This window comes from Prionailurus viverrinus, chromosome A1 (assembly GCF_022837055.1).
Source record: "Prionailurus viverrinus isolate Anna chromosome A1, UM_Priviv_1.0, whole genome shotgun sequence".
Taxonomy (NCBI): domain Eukaryota; kingdom Metazoa; phylum Chordata; class Mammalia; order Carnivora; family Felidae; genus Prionailurus; species Prionailurus viverrinus.
Window position 1 is genome coordinate 145,379,800 of NC_062561.1, and position 22,684 is coordinate 145,402,483.

General features: G+C 38.9%; 1 protein-coding gene across 2 annotated transcripts in view; it reads left to right on the plus strand.

Annotated features, from left to right (window-relative positions):
* RASGRF2 (Ras protein specific guanine nucleotide releasing factor 2) overlaps nt 1–22,684 on the plus strand; it is a 241,504-nt gene that overhangs the window by 55,842 nt on the left and 162,978 nt on the right. For both annotated transcript variants that reach the window (XM_047873891.1, XM_047873892.1), the window contains exon 2: nt 20,591–20,697. In XM_047873891.1, coding sequence (XP_047729847.1) covers nt 20,591–20,697 — 107 coding nt within the window. The remainder of the gene's footprint in view (nt 1–20,590; nt 20,698–22,684) is intronic.

Below are 22,684 nucleotides of genomic sequence, written 5' to 3' on the forward strand. Positions count from 1 at the left end.
GACTTTAGTAAAATTGCAAGGTAGTACAAAGAACTCCTTATATGCCCTTTACACAGATTCACTAGTAATGAACATTTTGCCCCATTTACTTGCTCTCTCTCTTTTCTTATGGTGGTATCTTTCAGAGTTGTTTACTATAAAGTTATCTGTTTTCTGTTATTTCTTTTAAAAGATTTTTTTTAATGTTTATTTATTTTTGAGAAAGAGAGAGAGAGGAAGACAAGCAGGGAAGGAGCAGAGAGGGGGGAGACACAGAATCTGAGGCAGGCTCCAGGCTCCAAACTGTTAAGCACAAAGCCCAATGTGGGGCTTGAACTCACAAACCGTGAGATCATAACTTGAGCCAAAGTGGGACGCGTAACCAACTGAGCCAACAGGCACCCCTGCTTTCTGTTATTTCTTTTTTTTTTTTAATTTTTTTTCAACGTTTTTTAATTTATTTTTGGGACAGAGAGACACAGAGCATGAACGGGGGAGGGGCAGAGAGAGAGGGAGACACAGAATTGGAAACAGGCTCCAGGCTCTGAGCCATCAGCCCAGAGCCTGACGCGGGGCTCGAACTCACGGACTGCGAGATGGTGACCTGGCTGAAGTCGGACGCTTAACCGACTGTGCCACCCAGGAGCCCCTGTTATTTCTAACATTAAGAATTTTTGAGGAGATTCATCCATGTTGATAAAACTATCAGCAGTTATTTTTTCTTGCTGAGGAGTTTTTCATTGTATGAATATACCACACATTGTTTATCTGTGCACCTGCTGATGGATATTTGGGATTTTGCTAGACATGGAGGTACATCAACCTGGTCCTCCTTCAAAGAAGGAGTTGCTGCCCAGCTGTAGATAGTGTAGTCTGCAGATAGCCTGTAGCTGTCATCTCCTTCAGAGTCTACCACAGCTGTAGAGAGCTGCCTTGAAGTTTATGCCTTTCCTGAAGCAGTCACATTCATTCACTAAGTGAGAAGGTGGTATAAGGGTCCAACCATTTCAGCCTGAGGTATACAGTTTACCTCCCTGTCACCCACCACTATTATACCAGCACCCCCTTTCTTAGCTGTCACCTGTGGCTGAATGGGGGATCCTGTACAGCTAGCTGAAGGAGAGGGAAAAAGCCCAAGCTTGGTTATAGATGGGTCAGCAGCTCAAAATTGGGAAATTCTCCCAGTGGACACACCGTCAGGTTATGCACCTAGTCATCTACTTTGTGTAGGAAGAGAAGTGGTCTGAGGTTCACGTTTATACAGACTTATGAAAAGTGATGAATGGCTTGGCTGGCATCAAAGGCCTGGAAAGAAAAGGATTAGAAGTTTGAGGACAGCAAAGCCTCAGTAGTAGCATGTGGATGGACACATAGAAATGGGCCCAAAACGTGATGATCTCTGCAGCATCCACCAGAGAGTTTTAAAGACTCTGGATTCTATTATTTTCCTCTGAAGAGTATTCATTTCTTAGTTAGCAGGCACTTTATTTGACATGAAACAACCAAATCAACAAACTGACCTGGCTACTTTATGTTAGCTAATAGTTGTTATTGGCCACCCCAGTGCTGATACGATGAGTATGTGAACAAAATGACATTGTGGCAAAGATGCAGGCTACACATTGTCCCAACAGCATAGATTTCTTTTTACCAAGACTGATCTAGATACTGTTGCTGCTAAATGTCCAAACTGACCACAACAGAGATGCACAACTGAGTCTTCATATGTTGCCATTCCTTAAGGAGATCAGTGGGCTTCTCTGTGGGAGATTTATTGCATTTATTCTTTCATTTGAAACAGCCGTCTCTAATCTTCAGTTATATGAGTCAATTTTTTTTAATTTTACTTCAGATATAATGGTTTTTACTTACAAAATTTATATTTGGTCCTTTTTTATAATTTCCATTTCCCTGCTGAGATTCTCCATCTGTGTACTCATTTTTAATATCTTTACCTTTGTACTCATTTTTAATAGCTGCTTTGAGGTCCTGTTTGCTAATTCCAACATCTGCGTCATATTTTCTCATTATTATGGCTCACATTTTCTTGGGTTTTGCTTGTTTTGTATACCTAGTAACATTTTAGTGTATATTGGACATACTGGATGATACATTTTTAAAGTCTTTTTAATATATAGAGAGAGAGGAGGAAAGGGAGAGAGAATGGGGGAGACGGAGAGAGAGAGAGAGAGAGAGAGAGAGAGAGAGAGAGAGAGAGAGAGAGAGACGGAGACAGAATCTTAAGCAGGCTCCATGCTCAGCATGGAGCCCAATGCCGGGCTTGATCCCACAACACTGAATTATGACCTGAGCCCAGATCAAGAGGTGGATGCTCAACGGACTGAGCCACCCAGGCACCCCTGGATGATACATTTTAAAGACTAGATTGTGTTGTTTTTCTTTGGAGAGTGTTCATTTTTATTCTACCAGACAGTTTACTTGGCTGACTCAGTCTTGAAACTCTGTCTTCCTGTGGTGGGCAGCAGCTAAAATCATTGATCAGTTTTTTCAGTCTTCTAGCTATTGCTTTCCAGTAGGCTTCTTGGAATCTTTCCTGTGCATGTGCAGTTCAGGGGTCAAAGATACGAGCAAAGCTTTTAATGTAGATTTTGGGACATCTCCTCTGCTGTTTCCACCTTTTCTAGTCTTTTCTTCCATAATTTCTGTTTCTCTGGCACATGTCATTTTTGTCCTTTGACTCCTAAAGTCAGTAAAAATATCGCTGGATTTGTAGCTGTTTTGTACCACTTGGACTGTGGTTCTCATGCAAAAGTTGTATACATGTGAATCTCATGTGATGTAGTTCTCTTCTTTCAAGAATAAAATCCCCTCTTAAATTTTGTTATCAAATAGTTACCAAATACATTTTTGTGTTATACATATATATGCATATATATGATGTATCTTATGTTATATATATATATATATATATGTATAGATAGATAGATAGATGTAGATATGCTTTATCTCAAATATGCTTATGTAGTCTATGTTATTTCAAATTTAAAATTGTTCTCTGCTGGAGGGTTAGTTTGATAAAAGCTACCCTGCCAATACCAAAACCAGAAAATCATTTACAATTTTAATAGATACTGTCAAACAACTCTCCTAAGTCAGTTTTTATCAGTGTTCTCCCACCAGTGTTGTATTGATATTTCCACATCTCCCTATGTTCAATAATATTTATATTGCAAAGCTGTTTTCATAGTACTCTGATGGATAAAAATGTCATTTCAGTGTTTTAATTGGCATTTACCTAAGGTCTAGTGAAATTGAGAATATTTTCATTCCATTGGAAAGTTTTGTTTTCTATTTTGTAATTTGCCTATTTATAGTTTTGCTTTTTTCCTATGGGTTATTTTCTCTATTTTTTTAACATGTATTCATTTTTGAGAGACAGAGAGCGTGAGTGGGGGAGGAGCAGAGAGAGAGGGAGACACAGAATCTGATGCAGACTCCAGACTCTGAGCTGTCAGCGCAGAGCCCCATGTGGGGCTCGAACTCACTGAGTGCGAGATCATGATCTGAGCTGAAGTCGGATGCTCAACTGACTGAGCCACCCAGGCGCCCCTCCTATGGGTTATTTTCTTATTGATTATATATATGAATTATAATTAATTGTCAGCTGTTTGCATCACAACTTCTCATAGTTTATTTTCACCTTTGCTTTCATGTGTCTTTTATCCTACAACAGTATTAAATTTTAATGCAAACTTTATCTTTTATGTCTCTTGTTTTTTTATGCCAGTGCTTTTCTAGGTATAGATATTAATTTTTTTTTTTGCAAAATTGTTTCATACTAAGTCTCCAAACTGTGTCGTCCCTGTGATGGGTAGCAACTGAAATGTGCTAGTGTGTTATTTTACTGCCTGCTTTGGTACTTACTATGTAAAATAAGAAATATTCCTAGGAATATTCTTGAAAATCATTCTTAGCAATGATTAAGTAATTGATTGATTGATTAAAGTTTTAAATTATTTTATTTTAGTTCCAGTTAGTTAACATACAGTGTTACATTAGTTTCAAGTGTACAATACAGTGGTTGAACAGTGCCATACATCACCCAGGGCTCAACACGACAAATGCAATCCTTAATTCCCATCACCTGTTTTACCCATATCCCCACTCACCTCCCCTCTGGTAAACATCTTTGTTCTCTATAGTTAACAGTCTGTTTGGGGGCGCCTGGGTGGCTCAGTCGGTTGAGCATCTGACTCCAGCTCAGGTCATGATCTTGCTGTCTGTGGGTTCGAGCCCCGCGTCGGGCTCCGTGCTGACAGCTCAGAGCCTGGAGCCTGCTTCCGATTCTGTGTCTCCCTCTCTGTCCCTCTCCCCCTCACGCTCTCTTTCTCTCAAAAATAAATAAATGTTAAAAAAATTAAGAGAGAATCTGTTTGTTGATTTCTCTCTCTCTCTGTCTCTCTCTCCCTATCTCTCTCCCTGCCCCTCTTTTCCCCCTTACTCATTTGTTTTGTTTTTTAAATTCCACATGAGTGAAATCATAATGGCATTTTTCTTTCTCTGACTGACTTACTTTGCTTAGCATTATAATCTGTAGCTCCATCCATGTCATTGCAAATGGCAAGATTTCATTCTTTTTGATGGCTGAATATTATTCCATTGTGTATATACACCACTTCTGTACCCACTCATCAGTTGATGGACACTTGGGCTGCTTCCATATCTTGACTATTGTAAATAATGCTGCTATAAACATAAGGGTGCATGTATCTCTTTGAATCAGTGTTCTTGTATTCTTTAGGTAAATGCCCAGCAGTGTGATTACTGGATTGTAGGGTAGTTGTGTTTTTAACTTTTTGAGGAACCTCCATACTGTTTTCCACAGTGGTCATACCAGTTTGCATTTCTACCAATAATGCAAGTGGGTTCCTTTTTCTCCACATCCTTTCCAACACCTGTTGTGTTTTGTATTGTTGATTTTAGCCATTCTGATGGGTGTGAGGTGATATCTCATCATAGTTTTGATTTGTATTTCCCTGACAATGAGTGATGTTGAGCATCTTTTCTTGTGTCTGTTGGCCATCTGTATGTTTTCTTTTGAACAATGTCTATTCATGTCTTCTGTCCATTTTTTAATTGGATTATTTGTTTTTTGGGTGTTGAGTTTCATAAGTTCCTTTTTTTAAGTTCAAAAAAATTATCTTTTAAAAGTTAACATGTGCATAGAAGAAAGCTAAAAAACAAAAGAAGCAAAGAACAAAGTCACCCATAATCACAAGCAGTTTACAGTTTGACTTCTAGGTCCCAGTCTGTATCTGCACAACTAAGCATTTTATTTATTTATTTTTTCAACGTTTATTTATTTTTGGGACAGAGAGACACAGAGCATGAACGGGGGAGGGGCAGAGAGAGAGAGGGAGACACAGAATCGGAAACAGGCTCCAGGCTCCGGGCCATCAGCCCAGAGCCCGACGCGGGGCTCGAACCCACGGACCACGAGATCGTGACCTGGCTGAAGTCGGACGCTCAACCGACTGTGCCACCCAGGCGCCCCACAACTAAGCATTTTAATGTAATTAAGATCATACAGTTATGTATTATGCTTTTTTACACACCATGAATATTTATCATATCATGATATGGTATCATATCATACCCAAAGCTATGAGTATTTTGATAACCTCTGAATACACTATACCAATTCAATCTGAAAGGGAATAAATGTAATCCTGCCTTCTTGGCAACAACAGTTTCATAAAAGACAAATATGGCAACAGGCCCTTAGATAAAGATACTGGCAGAATTACAATTGAAATACTGCATTCCCTTAATTTTCAATTAAAAATGATACATAATGTAACAGGGTACACAATGTATAATACTTCTAAAAGAATTCATTATCCAGTCTGTACTCTTCAAATGTTAGCAAGGAGGTATGTTTCCCTTGAATCACTTAATGTATTCCTATAGTACTGCCAAAAGAGATGCATATATTAATAGTTATCATTAAAATTTAAATATGAACACATCCACACATTCTCTCCCTTCTGCCCCCTCTGCTGCCAATATAATGCTTAAGTTCAGACATAACGTTTCTCTTGGATTTCATATCCAAGATGCTTTCTTCCTACCATTTATAATGAAAAGAAACTTATAAATTGGTTAATTCACTAGCTATACATTTCATCATATATTGTCACCTCAGGACATCCAAAAAGCTTCTATGTTACAAAAGAATGAACCTTATCCACTATAAACACAGGTATTTTACAAAACACACATACAGTCTTACGGTTATAACCTAAAACGACTTTCTAGATGTGGAGATTCTAGCAAAAAGCCCTTTCATTCATGAGTTTTGTTAGTTCTTTATATACTTTGGATACTAACCCTTTATCAGCTATGTCATTTGCAAATATCTCTCCCATCACGTAGGTTGCCTTTTAGTTTTGTTGATTGTTTCATTCACTCTGCAGAGGCTTTTATTTTTCTCAAAATTTTATTTAGATTCTAGTTAGTTAACATACAGTGTAATGTTGTTTTCAGCAGTAGAATTTAGTGATTCATCACTTACATATAATACCCAGTGCTCAACACAAAAAGTGTCTTCCTTAATACTCATCACCCATTTAGCCCACCTCCCACCCACTTCCCTCCATCAACCCTCAGTTTGTTCTCTATTGTAAAGAGTCTCTTATGGTTTGTTTCCGTCTTTTTTTCCCCCTTCCCATATGTTCATCTATTTTGTTTCTTAAATTCCACACAAGTGAAATCATATGGTATTTGTCTTTCTCTGCCCGACTTACTTCACTTAGCGTAATATACTCTAGCTCCATCCATGTCATTGCCAATGGCAAGTTTTCATTCCTTTTGATGACTCAGTAAGAAAGTATATATATTATATATATATGTATATGTATACATATATATGTATATATGTATACATATATATTGTATATGTATATATTATATATGTATTATATATAGTATATATAATATATATACATATATTATATGTATATATATTATATATACTATATATAATACATATATACATATATATTATATATGTATTATATATATTACATATATATATACATTACATTATATATATTACATATATATAATACATATATATACATATATATTATATGTATATATATTATATATAATATACACATATATAATACATATATAATATATACATATATAATTATATACATATAATCTATATACATATAATAATATATATATACATACATATATATATATATGTATGTATATATATATTACACCACATTTTCTTTATCCGTTCATCAATTGATGCACATTTGGCTCTCTCAATTGTTTGCCTATTGTTGATAATGCTGCTACAAACATTGGGGAGCATGTATCCGTTTGAATCTGTATTTTTGTATCCTTTAGGTAAATACCTAGTAGTGCAGTTGCTGGATCATAGGGTAGTTCTGTTTTTAACTTTTTCAGGAACCTCCATACTGTTTTCCAGAGTAGCTGCACCAGTTTGCATTTCTACCAACCATGCAAGAGGGTTTCCCTTTCTCCACATCCTCACTAACACTTGTTGTTTTTTGTGTTATTGATTTTAGCCATTCTCACAGGTGTGAGGTGGTATTTCATTGTGGTTTTGATTTGTATTTCCCTGATGATGAGTGATGTTGAGCATCTTTTCATGTGTCTGTTAGTCATCTGGATGTCTTTGGAAAAGTGTGTATTCATGTCATCTGCCCATTTCTTCACTGGATTATTTGTTTTTTGGGTGTTGAGTTTGATAAGTTCTTTATAGATTTTGGATACTAACCCTTTATCAGATATGTCACTTGCAAATATCTTCTCTCACTCCATAGGCAGCCTTTTTAGTTTTGTTGTTTCCTTTGCTGTGCAGAAGCTTTTTAAGTTGATGTAGTCTTTAATAGTTTATTTTTGCTTTTGTTTCCCCTGCCTTAGGGGACCTATGTAGAAAAAAGTTGTTGCAGCCAATGTCAGAGAAGTTACTGCCTGTGCTCTCCTCTAGGATTTTTATAGTTTTAGGTCTCACATTCATGTCTTTAATCCATTTTGAGTTTACTTTTATATATGGTGTAAGAAAGTGGTCCAGTTTCATTCTTTTGCATATTACAGTTGTCCAGTCTTCCAAACACCATTTGTTCAAGAGACTTTTTCCCATTGACTGTTCTTTCCTGCTTTGTCAAAGATTAATTGACCATATAATCATTGGTTTATTTTCTGGATTTTCTGTTCTGTTCTGTTGATCTGTTTATTTTTGGGCCTGTACCATACTGTTTTGATTACTACAACTTTGTAATATAACTTGAAGTCCAGAATTGTGATGCCTCCAGCTTTGTTCTTTTTCAAGATTCTTTGGCTGTTCTGGGTCTTTTGTGTTTCCATACAAATTTTAGGATTGTTTGTTCTAGTTCTGTGAAAAAAAGCTTATGGTATTTTGATAAGGATTGCATTAAATGTGTAGAATGCTTTGGATAGTAATGACATTTTAACAATATTTATTCTTCTAATCCATAAACATTGAATGTCTTTCCGTTTATTTGTGTTATCTCTAATTTCTTTCATCAGTGTTTTTAGTTTTCAGACTACTGGTCTTTCACCTCTTTGGTTAGGTTTATTCCTAGGTATCTTATTATTTCTGGTACAATTGTAAATGGGATTGTTTCTTTTAATTTCTCTTTCTGCTGCTTCATTATTGGTGTATAGAAATGCAACAGATTTCTGTACCTTAGTTTTGTATCCTGAATTTGTTTCTTAGTTCCAGCAACTTTTTGGTGGAATCTTTTGGGCTTTATATATATAGTATCTTGTCATTTGCAAATAGTGAAAGTTTTACTTCTTTCTTATCCCTTTGGATGTCTTTTATTTCTTTTTGTTGTCCGATTGCCGTGGAGAGGACTTCCAGTACCATGTTGAATAAAAGTGGTGAGAGTGGACATCCTTGTCTTCTTCCTCACCTAAGGGGGAAAACTCTCAGTTTTTTTCCCATTAAGGATGATACTAGCTCTGAGCACATGATTATTAATTTAATTGTTCAGTGTTCGGCTCAAATATTTCATAATTTATTTAATTTGACCTCTCCTGTTGGACATTTTATTATTATTAATGATGCTGTGAACATTCTTGGACATAAGTCTTTGCATGTTTTTCTAATTATTTCAATCGTATAGATTCCTATATAGAATTGAGAATACTTTAAAGTCTGTGGTACAGATTGCCAATTATCTCCACAAAGATTATAACCATATTTATTTTATTCAGCACATTACACTTCCCAATTCTGGGTTTTATAATTTAAAAAAATTATAATTTAAAAAGAAGGTCTTAATGTACTAATATGCATTTTTTTTCATATTTTTGTATCCTTATATTACTCTTTTGTTTTTGTTTGTAGATATGTGAATATTCTATTCCTTTGCAAACATCTCTATTAGGGTATTTGACTTTTCCTTATTGATTTAGAAACGTCTTTACATATTTAGTACATTAATTAATCCTCTTATATTATGTAGTTTTGCTTCAGAAGCATATGCAAGTTTGGATATATACAATAATTTTATCATTATTATTTGATTATTATTATTAGGGCTTTCAGTTTTAAGGTTTGCTCAATGAATTTAAGTGCTAATAATTACTAAATAGCATTTAAAATATAAAAAATGAAATAACAGCTCACATAATTTTTTGTCACTTTTGCAGTGTTATGAACCCAGTGCTTCTGATTTAAAACCTTCAGTACAACAGTGGCTCCTTGTTAATTTGATATGTGTAACTGATGATTATCAATGTAAACCAGGCACAATATCATAAAAGACTTTCCCTCTTAAAAGGCTCTGGTTATTTCTTTACTTAGATAAATATTTTCTTTCATTCCCGTTTTGGTAAATTTTCATGCAATAAAAATGGAAATGTTGAATAGCAAAGTCAGAACAGTGGTCTAACCATTGTTTATATGCATCCTCTATTTCACACCTTCATGGTAAAACTGTAGATTATGTTATAGCTACTAAAGGATTTTGGTAATGTGGGATCTTAGAGGCTCTCTGGTTCCATTTCTCAAGGGCAAGAATCCCTTTTTAAACCCCACTGAGAGATGGCCAACTCATTGCAGCATCTCTTTCCAGTTTTGGAAAGGTTTCTAAGTCTGTAACTTTAACCTATTATTCCTCTTTGTGCCTTCTGGATGCACACAGGGTAGATCTCAAGTCTGTCTCCTTATCCACCTTTCCCCTGCTCATGTTTTGGCATAACCGTGGTCCCTCTTTGTGTACCTCAAGAACTGGCTTGCAGCAGCTTGTAACACTTACTTGTCTCTGTGTCAAAATATTTTCCTTTCTGCCAAGTGGCACTAACTACCCTGGGTATTAACAGCATACATTTTTATTGTATATACTTTCTGCACAGATGGGAATGTAGTTGGCAAAGAAAAAGAAATAAAATCAGTGGTTGAAATGAGAAAGTGATGAAAGTGGTAGGAAGTGAAGGGACTTTGGAGGTTTCATTATTTAGAACTTGTGAAGTTAGGGGTTCCAGATGAGTTCATGAGAGACTGGGATAGAATGGATATTGGCATGGTGATAGAGTTTAGTCACCTGGCTATAAGAGGAGACTATGACCTTGGTGACTGAATTCTCAAGTGTGCTCAGTCAGTGGCTCCAGGCTGACCAGTTAGATGTCTCTCCCTAAAGATAGTAAGTAAATGGGAATGTTGGAGGTAGGGTGAAGGTAATCACGTAGATCAGATGTTATCTTCAGCAACATCCATCCCTGTCTGGAGTGGTAATACAGAAGAAAGACAGGAAATTGTATGAGACTTTAATGAAACATAGGAATTGTTGCCGTTCCCTTGCCAGTTGGGGATGATGACTTCAACCGCCATGCATCATGCTTCTCTTTCATGAATTTCAGTATGCTTGGTGATTTATGGGAGCTCAGATCCCTTGGCTGATGAAAAGTTTCTCTGTTCCAATTTTTAATGGTGGCCTCTCAAAGATTTGAAAAGCAACCAAATATATCAAGTTCTTTTAGCCATTCTTAAAATGACAGGTTTTCTGGCATCTTGTCTTTGTCACTCATAAATGGGTACAGTTTAATTTAACTCTGCTCTTCATGAAATTTGGAAGCCAGACACAATGTGTCTTTCCTGTTGTAGAAAATCACAGTAGGAAGCCGTTAAACTCTTGCTGTTTGAGCTGGTTTCTAAGTTAAATTCTTATTTAATTAAAATCTAAAATCTGATTAATAGAGAAATGTATACTGAGTCAGTTTTTAAAAACTGATATTATAACACAGTGTGGATTTTACAGTGTCTTATTCATAGTTTCAAATTCACAATCAGTGTATTGGCTTGTGTTGGGACAAATCATTAAGCAAGGTCTTGCATGTCATCGAAGCTTCAAAATATAACTCCTAAGTCTTTGGGAGAATTAGGAATATTTTCATCATGAACATCAAACAACCACATAAAATTTGCGAGAACAAAACAACCAACAACAAACACAGTCTGACCTCTTCTTAATTGCCAGGTACCCAGTGTGCTGGTTAATCATTCTAAAACATCCTTTTCTTCTTTTCCCTACGCACTTTTCTCCAAGAAAAAGTTTGGGAAAAAAGGAACGAACATTTGAATTACCTAGATTTGTGGATCTGGACCAAGTCCAGTGTCCTACACAGACCTGAGTTGAAGGTAAAATCTGGTAATCCCACCCCCCACAGCAATGACAAGATGTACTCATGCCTTTCAAGGCACTTTTATGTATTATTGCATTTGATCTTTACCTTGGGGTTAGCAGGAGAAGTGGCCTTGTCTTCCTTTCACCTAAGAACAAACTGAGTGCCACACTTGGTACATACAGTTCACACTTTGTCTCCAGAGGCAGAAGGAAAAACTTGATGTCCCGCCTTCTAGCCTGGGGCTCTTTCTGCTGAGCTACACTGAGCGCTCAGATGCTGGTGTGAATCTGTGAAGTTGGCTGGTATTGAAGCCAGTATGCCCATGGCAAGGTCTCTGTATCTCCGAGTTAAAAAGGAAGTAAAGCAATAGGGAGAAGAAAAGCCTTCAGCCTTTTAGATTTTTGTGTCTAAGAAGACCTGGAGGAGGTAGTTGGATGATTTGACATATGTTTTAACAACGAAGAGCTTCAACATATAACTATGATATGAAAAGATGGAGTCTATAAAGTAGTTGAGAAATCAGTCTCCTTTAACTTACACAGACTCTTCTTTGGAGCTAAACGTTCCTATGAGACAGAGCCGTGGTAAAGAAATGATCCCAGTAGGTAAAAACATTCTTCTTCAGTTAGTGCCACACCTGCTGGCACCCATGGTGACCAGATGCAGTGGGCGGAGAGGTACCTTGCAAGTCACAATTTTGATGACAGGAAGTACAAAAGAGTGAGAATTTGAGGAGGGGAGTGGTATCAAGAAACATAAAGTGTTTCCCCATTTATATTAAAAAAAGTTTTTTTAATGTTTATTTATTTTTGAGACAATGTGAGAAATAGAGTGCAAGCAGCAGAGGGACAGACAGAGGGAGACACAGAATCTGAAGCAGGCTCCAGGCTCTGAGCTGTTAGCCCAGAGCCCGACGCGGGGCTCGAACTCATGAACCGTGAGATCATGACCTGAGCCGAAGTCGGATACTTAACCGACTGAGCCACTCAGGCGCCGCCCCCCCCCCTCCACCTTACTGTTATTTTCAGTCTGTCTTCTTTCACTAGGGCAGTGGCAGCACATCAAGTTGATAGTGATCTGCCTGTGCCTCGAGGGCTCAGGGATGGGATACTTTTCTCTTACGAAGGGCCAGTCACATACTGGAAGAACATTAACTGAGGTTCCTGTGAATGTTAAAGATAGCACAGTTGTCAGGCTGAGTGAAGTTGAACTCAAGAGTCAAAAGTAGTATAGTGTAGTATATAGTATATATATATATACTATATGTATATAGTATAGTATAGTGTAGAAGTCTAGAGCACAAAGTAGTATGGTATGGTATGGTAGTATAGAGCGCATAAAGCTCAATTTCATCAGTAATTTCATCAGGTGTTTCAAATGTATTCCACTTCCACTCTATGAGCAGTTATAGAAGGAAAGAGAGAGAGCAGGAGGTAATGAATCACAGGAAGAACAACATGACCACATGCTATATTATCACTTTGGAAATGGACCTAGAGCCCTATACCCAGCTTTATCCATCTCCACTTCCTCAAACACTTGGAGTCTCCTTTTTGACTGGGATGGACGGCCACAGCAACCCATGAGGGTATATGGGAGAAATCCACTCTGGGCTGCAAAGGGCCACTGAATGGTCTTGTTCACATTCCCAGGGACTCTAGGCCAAACCTCAAGGCTCGGCGAGGATGGAGAGCTCCACCCTGTGTTAGAGCCGTGTTGTGATCCCAGAGGCACTGGCACCCAGGCTGCTGCACTGTCCGGATCCCTGGTCCCCTGGGCCTGAGTCACCCAGCCAGGGACAGTTTGGAGGGCACCCATTTCTTTATCCACCCTATGTTTGCCTTGCAGTGTCAGGCATCTGGGAGGCCCAGAGGAGAAGAATACCACAGTGGACTCCTGTAGGGTGTCTTCCGTCCCTCCTTCCTGACAGGAACAGTGCGAAGGGGATACCAGGAGGGTTTTTTAGCTCAGTGATTGAGCTAAGTCAACACAGGGTTGACTTTGGCTCTCTTAATCTAAAAGTGAAAATTTTCAAGAGCATATGTAGTAATTTAGAACCCTGCAGTACCATCCAAATGGTAATATGCATGGAGCAGCATTTTTAAAAAGAAATTATTTTTCTGCTGTATACTTTTAAGAAAACCCTATTGCTTTTTAATCTGCCTTTGAACATCACTAATTTGACCAATGTAATTTACTTTCTCTAGATATATGGGTAGTATTACAAAGATATGAACAGTTTTTAAAATACATGAGTGCACTTATTGTTGACTATATAGTTGTATGTATCTGTTGTGACTCAAACGATTTAAAAATGGAATGAACATATGTTTGTTGGCTGTATAGCTATAGGTGTTTATTGTAAATGATTCAAACAATATAGAAATGTGGAAAGTGGAAGTGGTCTTGTAGGACTGTTCTTTAGCAATTGCTGCTGTCAGCTATAAATTTGTTTCTAACTTGCAGGAGCTTAAGGACCAGAGTTTTAAGTGAGCTTGTGTTTTCATATTGGGTTATGTTTGTTCTCTCTGCAAAAACACATAGCATAAACAGCAGCAAACCATTATAATAAAACCCAGAAAACTGAAAAATTAAAATTCATACAAAGCTACAGTAGATACCGGAAAGACCCTGAACATTTAAATGTAATAGGCTGGGGGCGCCTGGGTGGCGCAGTCGGTTAAGTGTCCGACTTCAGCCAGGTCACGATCTCGCGGTCCATGAGTTCGAGCCCCGCGTTGGGCTCTGGGCTGATGGCTCAGAGCCTGGAGCCTGTTTCCGATTCTGTGTCTCCCTCTCTCTCTGCCCCTCCCCCGTTCATGCTCTGTCTCTCTCTGTCCCAAAAAATAAAATAAAAAACGTTAAAAAAAATATTAAAAAAAATAAATGTAATAGGCTTGTTCATTATGTTGTCTTTCTGGAAGTTTATGATCATTGTAGGTAAGAAATAAGAATCTTTGGTAAATCTGCAAACCTAAAGTATCTGTTCTTACTGCTCTTGTAGGTGTTTGTGAGATCATCGTAATGTTTTGACTTTCCATATTTAGGATAAAAAGGTATATTGGTAGTTTAAGCCAATCTCTTTTAAAATCCTTTCTCTAGATGGCTTCACCTGGATCTGATTATACAGTCATGAGGTTTATCACCACATGTGGCTGTCTGAAGCAAGTTTATTAATTTAATTATACCTCATGTTTCTTTACTGATAATTATTTATTCATCAAACAGTATTGAGGGCTTTGTGTGCGTCTAGCACAGAGCTAGGATCAATGGTACAAAAGGACCAGGCTGTGAGTGAAGAGACACACGTGTGGACAACTCTAAGGTGATGTAAGAAGAGGGTCCACAGGATTACTGAAACCCAGAAGACAGAGTGACTCCTTTTGTCAAAGGTGCTGGGGAAGGATTCTTAGAGGAATGACATTTCAGTGACGTGAGTTGTGAAAGTTCAGTAAGAACTTGTAGGTGAAGAGACTGGGGATGTGGCAAGACAAAAATACACTGATAGAGAAGGAAATTAACATTTGTTAAGGGCCTACTGTGTGCCTGGCACTGCATGTCCGCTAATTTGTTCCTGTAAGGTCTACATCATTGTCCTCATTTTGCCTGGGATGAAACTCAGGCTCAGAAAAGTTATGTGGCTTGCCCAAGTTCTTGAGTTACCGCTTGGGGAGTCAGGATTCGTACTCCTGGTACTATCTGTAGCATGAGGCTGAGGGAGGAGCTTGTCTTCTTGGAGGAGCAATACCTTGGTGTGACTGGAGTATGGCACACACTGAAGGAAACAGAAACAAGTTTAAAAATGGAGAATGGAACTAATTAGTGTAGGACATTTTTAGCCTGCATAAGATTTGCTTTTAGTGTTTGAGAATACCAGTGAGGCTTTGTAAGTAGACATAGAAGCTTGATTTATCTTTTAGAAAGAGAACTCTGGCCACCAAATTTGGGATGAGGGAGTTGGATAGGACTGGAGTTGGTGTCACAGATTTATCTTCATTACTAGGTGTGAAAAGAAAATACTTTTCTAAATTTTACGTCATTTTCTCCTTAAGACCCCTTCTCCACTTAATAAGTGGAAAAAAAAGAACCTAGATTTCGTTAAGAGTAGGAAACTCAGTCTGCCCCAGTAATGTGGGGAGTCTCTTTTGGAAATTCATTTTTCCCTCTATACCTCACTAAGATGGTATCTCAGTAAATGGAGTCTCACGTGTCCTTTAGGGTGTGTGTGTGTGTGTGTGTGTGTGTGTGTGAATGTGTGAGTGTGTGTGTATGTATCAAAGGTTGGGGGAGTCCTTGCTGGTTCTGACTATGGTCTGGTGTTGTTCTGGCTCTGCCTTGGGCATCTTTTGGTGACTGTTGCTGAAGTGTGTGGCTGCTGTAACTTGCAGTCTGTTTTCTCCTGGGTCAGCCAGGGCCTGGTTGTCCATATGGCTTACATGGTCCCACTTTGGCTCTTCTAGGCCTGCATAACCCCTACCCGATCCCATGGTAAGTTTTGACAGTGCCCTTCCCTTCTTGGGCCTCCATAGTATACTGTATAATTGCAAATGTCCACACCACTTAAAAGCTAGTCAGGCTCTGGAGAGCCAACTTCAAAACTTAGGCCTTTTTTTTTCTTTTCACCTAACTGCTGTGACACCAGTTTTGCTGATTTGCAGTGACCACCCTATGTTGTCGTGAGAGTCGGGGGCAGGACATTAGAACGTTCCATGAGGTGACATTGTCTAGATCCCTAAAGGAACAGCGATATAGAAGCTCCTTGGATTTTGGTTTTATTATCAACCCTTTTAACTCCTCACCCTCCTCCGGGTTTTTAGCCCTGAGTGAGGTGAAGCTGTACCATATGTGTCTCTGTCTCATGATTTCTCTATTTACCTTGACCATTTCTTCTCTCCACACTTCTCCTTGTGTTCCAAACTCACCGGGACTTCTTGAGGTCATCCTGTCCTCCTTCGGCAGGGGCCATTAACCTTTTGGCTCTCATAGTGGCCACGATAACAAGGATAGCAAGGAGGGAGAGGGGTCAGCTGTAAGATAACAAGGAGGGAGAGAGGTCAGCTGTAAGACAATGAGTATCAATTGGTAAGTATTTCAAAGCCGTCATATTTGTCGCCTGATGGTAAAGCTGGTACAGTAGTCTAGGTGAGGGATAATAAAAGCCCGAAGGGAGTCCTATGAAAGAGCTTTGGTGAAACCACATGTGGGGCTGATAAGAGGGGGAAGTTGAAGATGACTTTGGGATTCCCAGTTAGGGTAACCATTGAATAAAGATTCACTTGACAGAGAAAAGACAAGAGTATGGGAGGGAGAGAGGGAAGGTAATGAACTCAGTTTTAGATCTGACTGAAATGCTATGTAATAGGAGAAATATATATGGGGCTGGTGCCTGGGAGAGAATCTGCCTGGAGAAATAGATTGGGGAAACAGGTGGGAATGTCTGGGAGAAGAAGAGAAAGTCGTTGTCACTGCGGATGTTAAATTTAAAGACATAAACAAGGTCATCACTGTTTTAATTCTTCCTTGCACTTCATAATGACCCAGTACTTTGGAATTTCTCCAAGTTCTTACAGTGGGACAGGTCTGAGGTCAAGAGTACTGTCAAGGGAGTCTGTTGCTACTTTTGATCCTCAAGGGATTTTTAAAGCCCCAGGTCTGACACATAGATGCATGGTATACTAAGTTTATATCAGAATGAGGCCAGAATATTCTATACAAAGAAAACTTTGATGAAAGGCCAAAAAAAATAAGTTATAGATGCATGCAGAGGCACTATTTAATTTTTTTAAAAATTTAAATGTTTATTAATTATTGAGAGACAGAGAGAGACAGAGCATGAGTATGGGAGGGGCAGAGAGAGGGGGAGACAGAGAATCTGAAGTAAGTCAGCAAGAGCTGTCAGCACAGAGCCCGATGCGGGGCTTAAACTCATAAACCGCAGATCATGACCTGAGCCGAAGTCGGACGCTTAACCGACTGAGCCACCCAGGCGCCCTGGCAGTGTTTAATTTTTTGTAGTTGGGCTGAATTTGTTAAGTGAACTCCTGGAAAGGTAACATGTACTTCTCAAAACCATCATTGTTATGCCTGAGACATGGTCTAACCTTTGGATGTACTCTGCTAATATAATTACTTTGCTGTCTCTGAAAGGTGGCTTTTAATTGGGTTTCTTAGCAGCAGCTGCTGTGGAGCCGCCCGTCACAGCCTTTCAATAGATCGGGCTGGTTCATTACATGTTTCCTCTCCCTGGACTGGGCCGCTGGGCTTGGACAGTAGCCAGCAGTTACTGAAATGCCATCACTTATAGGATTGACCTTTAAGACACTGGTTTGTTATTTTGTTGAGTTTCGACTTTTTTCCTCTCAAATTTAAATGGAGCTTTATTGAATAGAGGGCTAAACTCAATTCTTCTCGTTCTCCATGGCCCCTGCATCAGGTTATTTCCCCCTGGTTCATTGCATTTAGTTCTCTGGCTGGACAGGAGGTTTAAGAACTAAAGACAGCTTGTCATTTATGGGGCTCAGGACTGTCCATAGGGAAGTGCGGTGGATTATCACATAGGCAGGTCTCAGAGTCCTCAATGCACTGATGATTTATGCACAGGTAACCTGAGAAGTCTCTTAGTCAGTTTTTTCTTTTTGGTGTAATTGTGTTGAAAATTCTTTTTCTTCTGAAGTTTTTATTTTAATTTCAGTTAGATAATATACTATGTATATATTAGTTTCACGTGTACAATATAGTGACTCAACACTTGCATACATTACCCGGTGCTCATCACAAGTGCACTTCCTAATCCCCATCACCTGTTTCACCCATACCCCGACTCACCAACCCTCTGGTAACCATCAGTTTGTTCACTATAGTGAAGAGATTATTTCTTGGTTTGCCTCTCTCTTTTTTTCCCCTTGTGCTGGAAATTCGTATTTCTAGGATTATTGTCCTGAAGGCTTTTAATTCATTTGAAGAAAATGAGTACCTAAGTGTCACACTGAATGAACAAAACTTTGGGAGTAGGTGGGAAGGTGGGACAACAGGAAGAACTCTGTGTTTGGCTTTGGTTCTCCCTTAGAGCAGCTCTGTGGGGCTGGTTCTTTTTATGCCCCATCGTGACATCCTGGTGGGTCCAGTGTATTTTCTGAATATTCTCATATAATAAAAAGCTATCTAGTCACATTTCCTTTCCAGACAGTCTCAGTTTGGTAATTAATACATCCAGCCTCAATTAGCCTGGCTTAAAGTGAAAGCTTCTCCCCCGGCTCAGATCTCAGATTCAAATTCCACCAAAAATAAAAACTATTGATATTTTTATTGGAATGCATTGAAACTATAGATTAGTTGACTTCTTAGAGATGATAAACATATTTTCTTGGATTTAGTCCTATTTGTATTTGTTATTACAAATGCTTTGTTTTCAAAATTAAGTTTTGTGTTCGTTGATATTATACCAAAGTGCTGTATATTGATTTTATCCCCAGCAATTTTGTTTGGTGGTCTTATTATAGTAGTTTTTCAATGAATTTTTTTTTATCAACCCACAGTTCTCTATCTTTAAGAGTCTCTTATGGTGTGTTTCCTCCTCTCTCTCTTTCCGCCTTCCCATATGCTCATCTGTTTTGTTTCTTTTTTTCTTCATTTTTTTTTTTTTAATTTAATTTTAGTTAACATACAGTGCAATATTGGGTTCAGGAGTAGAATTCAGTGATTCATCACTTAACATCCAGTGCTCATCACAACAGGTGCCCTCCTTAGTACTCGTCACCCATCTAACCTACCTCCCACCCACCTCCATCCATCAACCTAGTTTGTTCTCTGTCATTATGAGTCTCTTGTGGCTTGTTTCCCTCTCTTCTCTCCCCCTCTCCTTCCCGTATGTTCATATGCTTGTTTTCTTAAATTCCACATATAAGTGAAATCATATGGTATTTGTCTTTCTCTGCCTGACTTATTTCGCTTAGCATAATACATTCTTGCCCCATCCATGTCATTGCAAATGGCAAGATTTCATTCTTTTTGATGGCTGAGTAATATTCCATTGTGTGTGTGTGTGTGTGTGTGTGTGTGTGTGTGTGTGTGTGTGTATCATCTTTATCCATTCATCAATTGATGCACATTTTGGCTCTCTCCATAGTTTGGCTACTGTTGTTAATAATGCTGCTAGTTTCTTGAGGAACCTCCATACTGTTCTCCAGAGTGGCTGCACCAGTTTGCATTCCCACCAGCAGTGCAAGAACATTTCCCTTTCTCCACATCCACGCCAACACCTGTTTTTTTCTTGTGTTGCTAATTTTAGCCATTTTGACAGGTTTAAGGTGATATCTCAATACGGTTTTGATTTGTATTTCTCTGATGATGTGTGATGTTGAGCATCTTTTCATGTGTCTGTTAGCCCTCTGGATGTCTTCTTCAATTAATTTTTAATATAGACAATTATATCAGCTGTGAAAAATGAGTTTTTCCCTTTCTTTCCATTTCTTGTGCCTTTTTTCCTTTATTTTTCTATATTGCCCACCAGAGAGAATTAGCAAATGTAAGTAGTGATAACTGCCATCTTTTTCTTATTTTTGATTTCAGAAAGGTTGCTTGCAGTAGCACACCAATAGGTAAGATGTTTGTAGTAAGGTTTTGGTTAGATATCCTTTATTAGGTTTAGAAATGTCAGCAAGGAGTTTTAATCCTGCATATGTGTAGCCTTATCAAATACCTTGTAGCCTTATCAAATATCTAAATCGAGTGAGGTGTTGCGGGTTGACTCTTACTGAAGGGCGTTAAGATGCAACCTATTGTATCTTCTAGGTGCAAAGTCATTGCCAAGTGGACTGGGAGTGATGTTACATTTTGAAATATGATTTACATAAAGCTGATGCATTTTTTACACATACACCCTTTGTAGGAAAATAGTGTATTATGCGGTCAGGCTTGAAAAATAAAACTAAACTTTGTTTGTTTTTCTCTCTAGTATTACTTTACCGTTCTTTTTGGCCATGAAGGTCAGAAACCCCTGGAGTTGCGCTGTGAGGAGGAGCAGGATGGTAAAGAGTGGATGGAGGCCATTCACCAAGCCAGGTATGGGCTCACATCCTCTGTGTGACACTGGATTGACTGGGTGTCTTGCCTTGGGGTTTTCACTGTTGGCTGTAGTTTCGGAAGAACTTGAAATTCCAAGATGGGTTTCCCCTTGGTACCGCCTCCTTAGTGACATGCGAGATGCTTCTTTGTGCTTTCTACGGCTATATTCTGGCTAAAGATGGAAGGTAATAGATGTAACAATAATAATACCAGGTTACTTTTGTGGATTGTTCCTGTGTGCCAGGCACTCTTCTAAGTGCTTCTCAAGTAAGGCAATTTATTAAAAGTATTGAATTGCTTATCCGCTCAACAATCTGAGAGTGGGATATTATAATTACCCCTCTTTTACAGAGAAGGGAAGTAAGGCCCAGCCGGTTAGTTTGCTTGCCTCAGGTCACACAGGTGGTAAGTGGCAGAGCCCGGATATGGACTCCACCAAGCCCACATTTATAAACTCTGCCCTGGGCAGTCTAGGTATCAAGAAGGGTGATGCTGACTTTATCTAGGAAGATAGAAGAGTATGATTTTGTTTCCTCCTAAGAAATATCAGGAAGAAAGAATGCACTCAGCCTCAAACAAGAACGAGAAATCTGAAAGAGACTCAGGCAGATCCTTCTCTTCTATTTTTCATCTTCATTTCTGAAGTCCAGTCCGCTTTTGCTTTAGCTGGCTCCCATGCTGTCTGCTTTCCTGCCTGTCTCATCCTTCGTCCAGTCTTTCGTCTCCCCCCAACTGCCTACTCGTATTCCTGGTGTTTTAGGTGCAAAATTCCAGCTGGGGCACATCTTCTTTTCCTTCCCCTGACATGCCCCCTGCTTCTCGGAAGTGACTGTTCCTGCCTCTAACCACCCCTGACCCTGAAACTCCCCGGACAAGTTGCCCTCATAGGCCCCTTCTCCACATGGCTGCGGTGCTTGCAGTAGTACACGTCGAATATGTAACAATTGAGCACAATAGAGGTGGGTTTTTGTTTTTGTTTTTTTACGTATTTTGCACGTGTGATTTCTGTTTCTTGAGCTGGATTGTGTGCACCTGGAGAGTAAGGAGGAGGATGCTTCATTTCTGAATGAAGCACGGTGCTAATTATGTGGTAGGTGACCAAGAAATATTTTCAGATTGATTGTAAAGAAGATGAGGTATTTGTTCTGGGTTTAGATGCTTCTTTAACCCTTGAGATTTTTTCTCTGAAAGTTCTCTCGGTCTCATCCCCTCCCACCCCTCTTCTTTCTTAAGCTTCTTTATATTAACCACCTACCTCTCTGTGGCAGGCGGCATGCTAAGTGCTTTACATACTTTGTTTATTCCTCACAACTACCCAGCAGGGTATTATTAGCCCTACTTTGTAGATGAGAAAACAAAGATGCACGATTATTAAGCAGATTGGCCAACATGTAAAACGAAGTTGTTACGCTGCAGAGCTGAGCTTCCCACACATCAGTCTGACTCCAGAACCTTTTACCAGTGTTTTCTATTTTAACTGTCTTTATTATTGTCTCCTTCTCTCTTTACTCTTCCCCTCTTCTGTTTCTTTTTCTCTTTCTCTGTTCACAGATGAAGGTAGATTAGTATGAGGTTAGGGTTGAGAGTAGAAGATGTTATTTGCAAAATATTTCAGTCCCTTTTCTTCCCTCCTCTTCAGAATACTTCTCTGAGATGCCCAGGGTTGGCGACCAAATGCTGCTCACCAAGTGGGCCCTGAGGATAGCTTGCCCACATCGTGATCCTGGCACACTGTTCGGCTGTCTTTTTGTCTCATTGTTTCTGTCTGAGGGTTTTGCTCCAGACTGTGCTCTACAGTACAGTGACTTGCTGTAGAAAGAAGGCTGGGTCTTCAAAGGTGAACTAAGTATCAGGTTGGCAAGGTAGAGCTTGGGTTATTTCTGGACACAATCTCTGTGACTGTTTCTGTTCTCTCCTACCTGGGAATTAAAATGATATAAATAAGTTAAAACGTGTGTATTTGCCCCCCCCCTTTTTTTTTCAA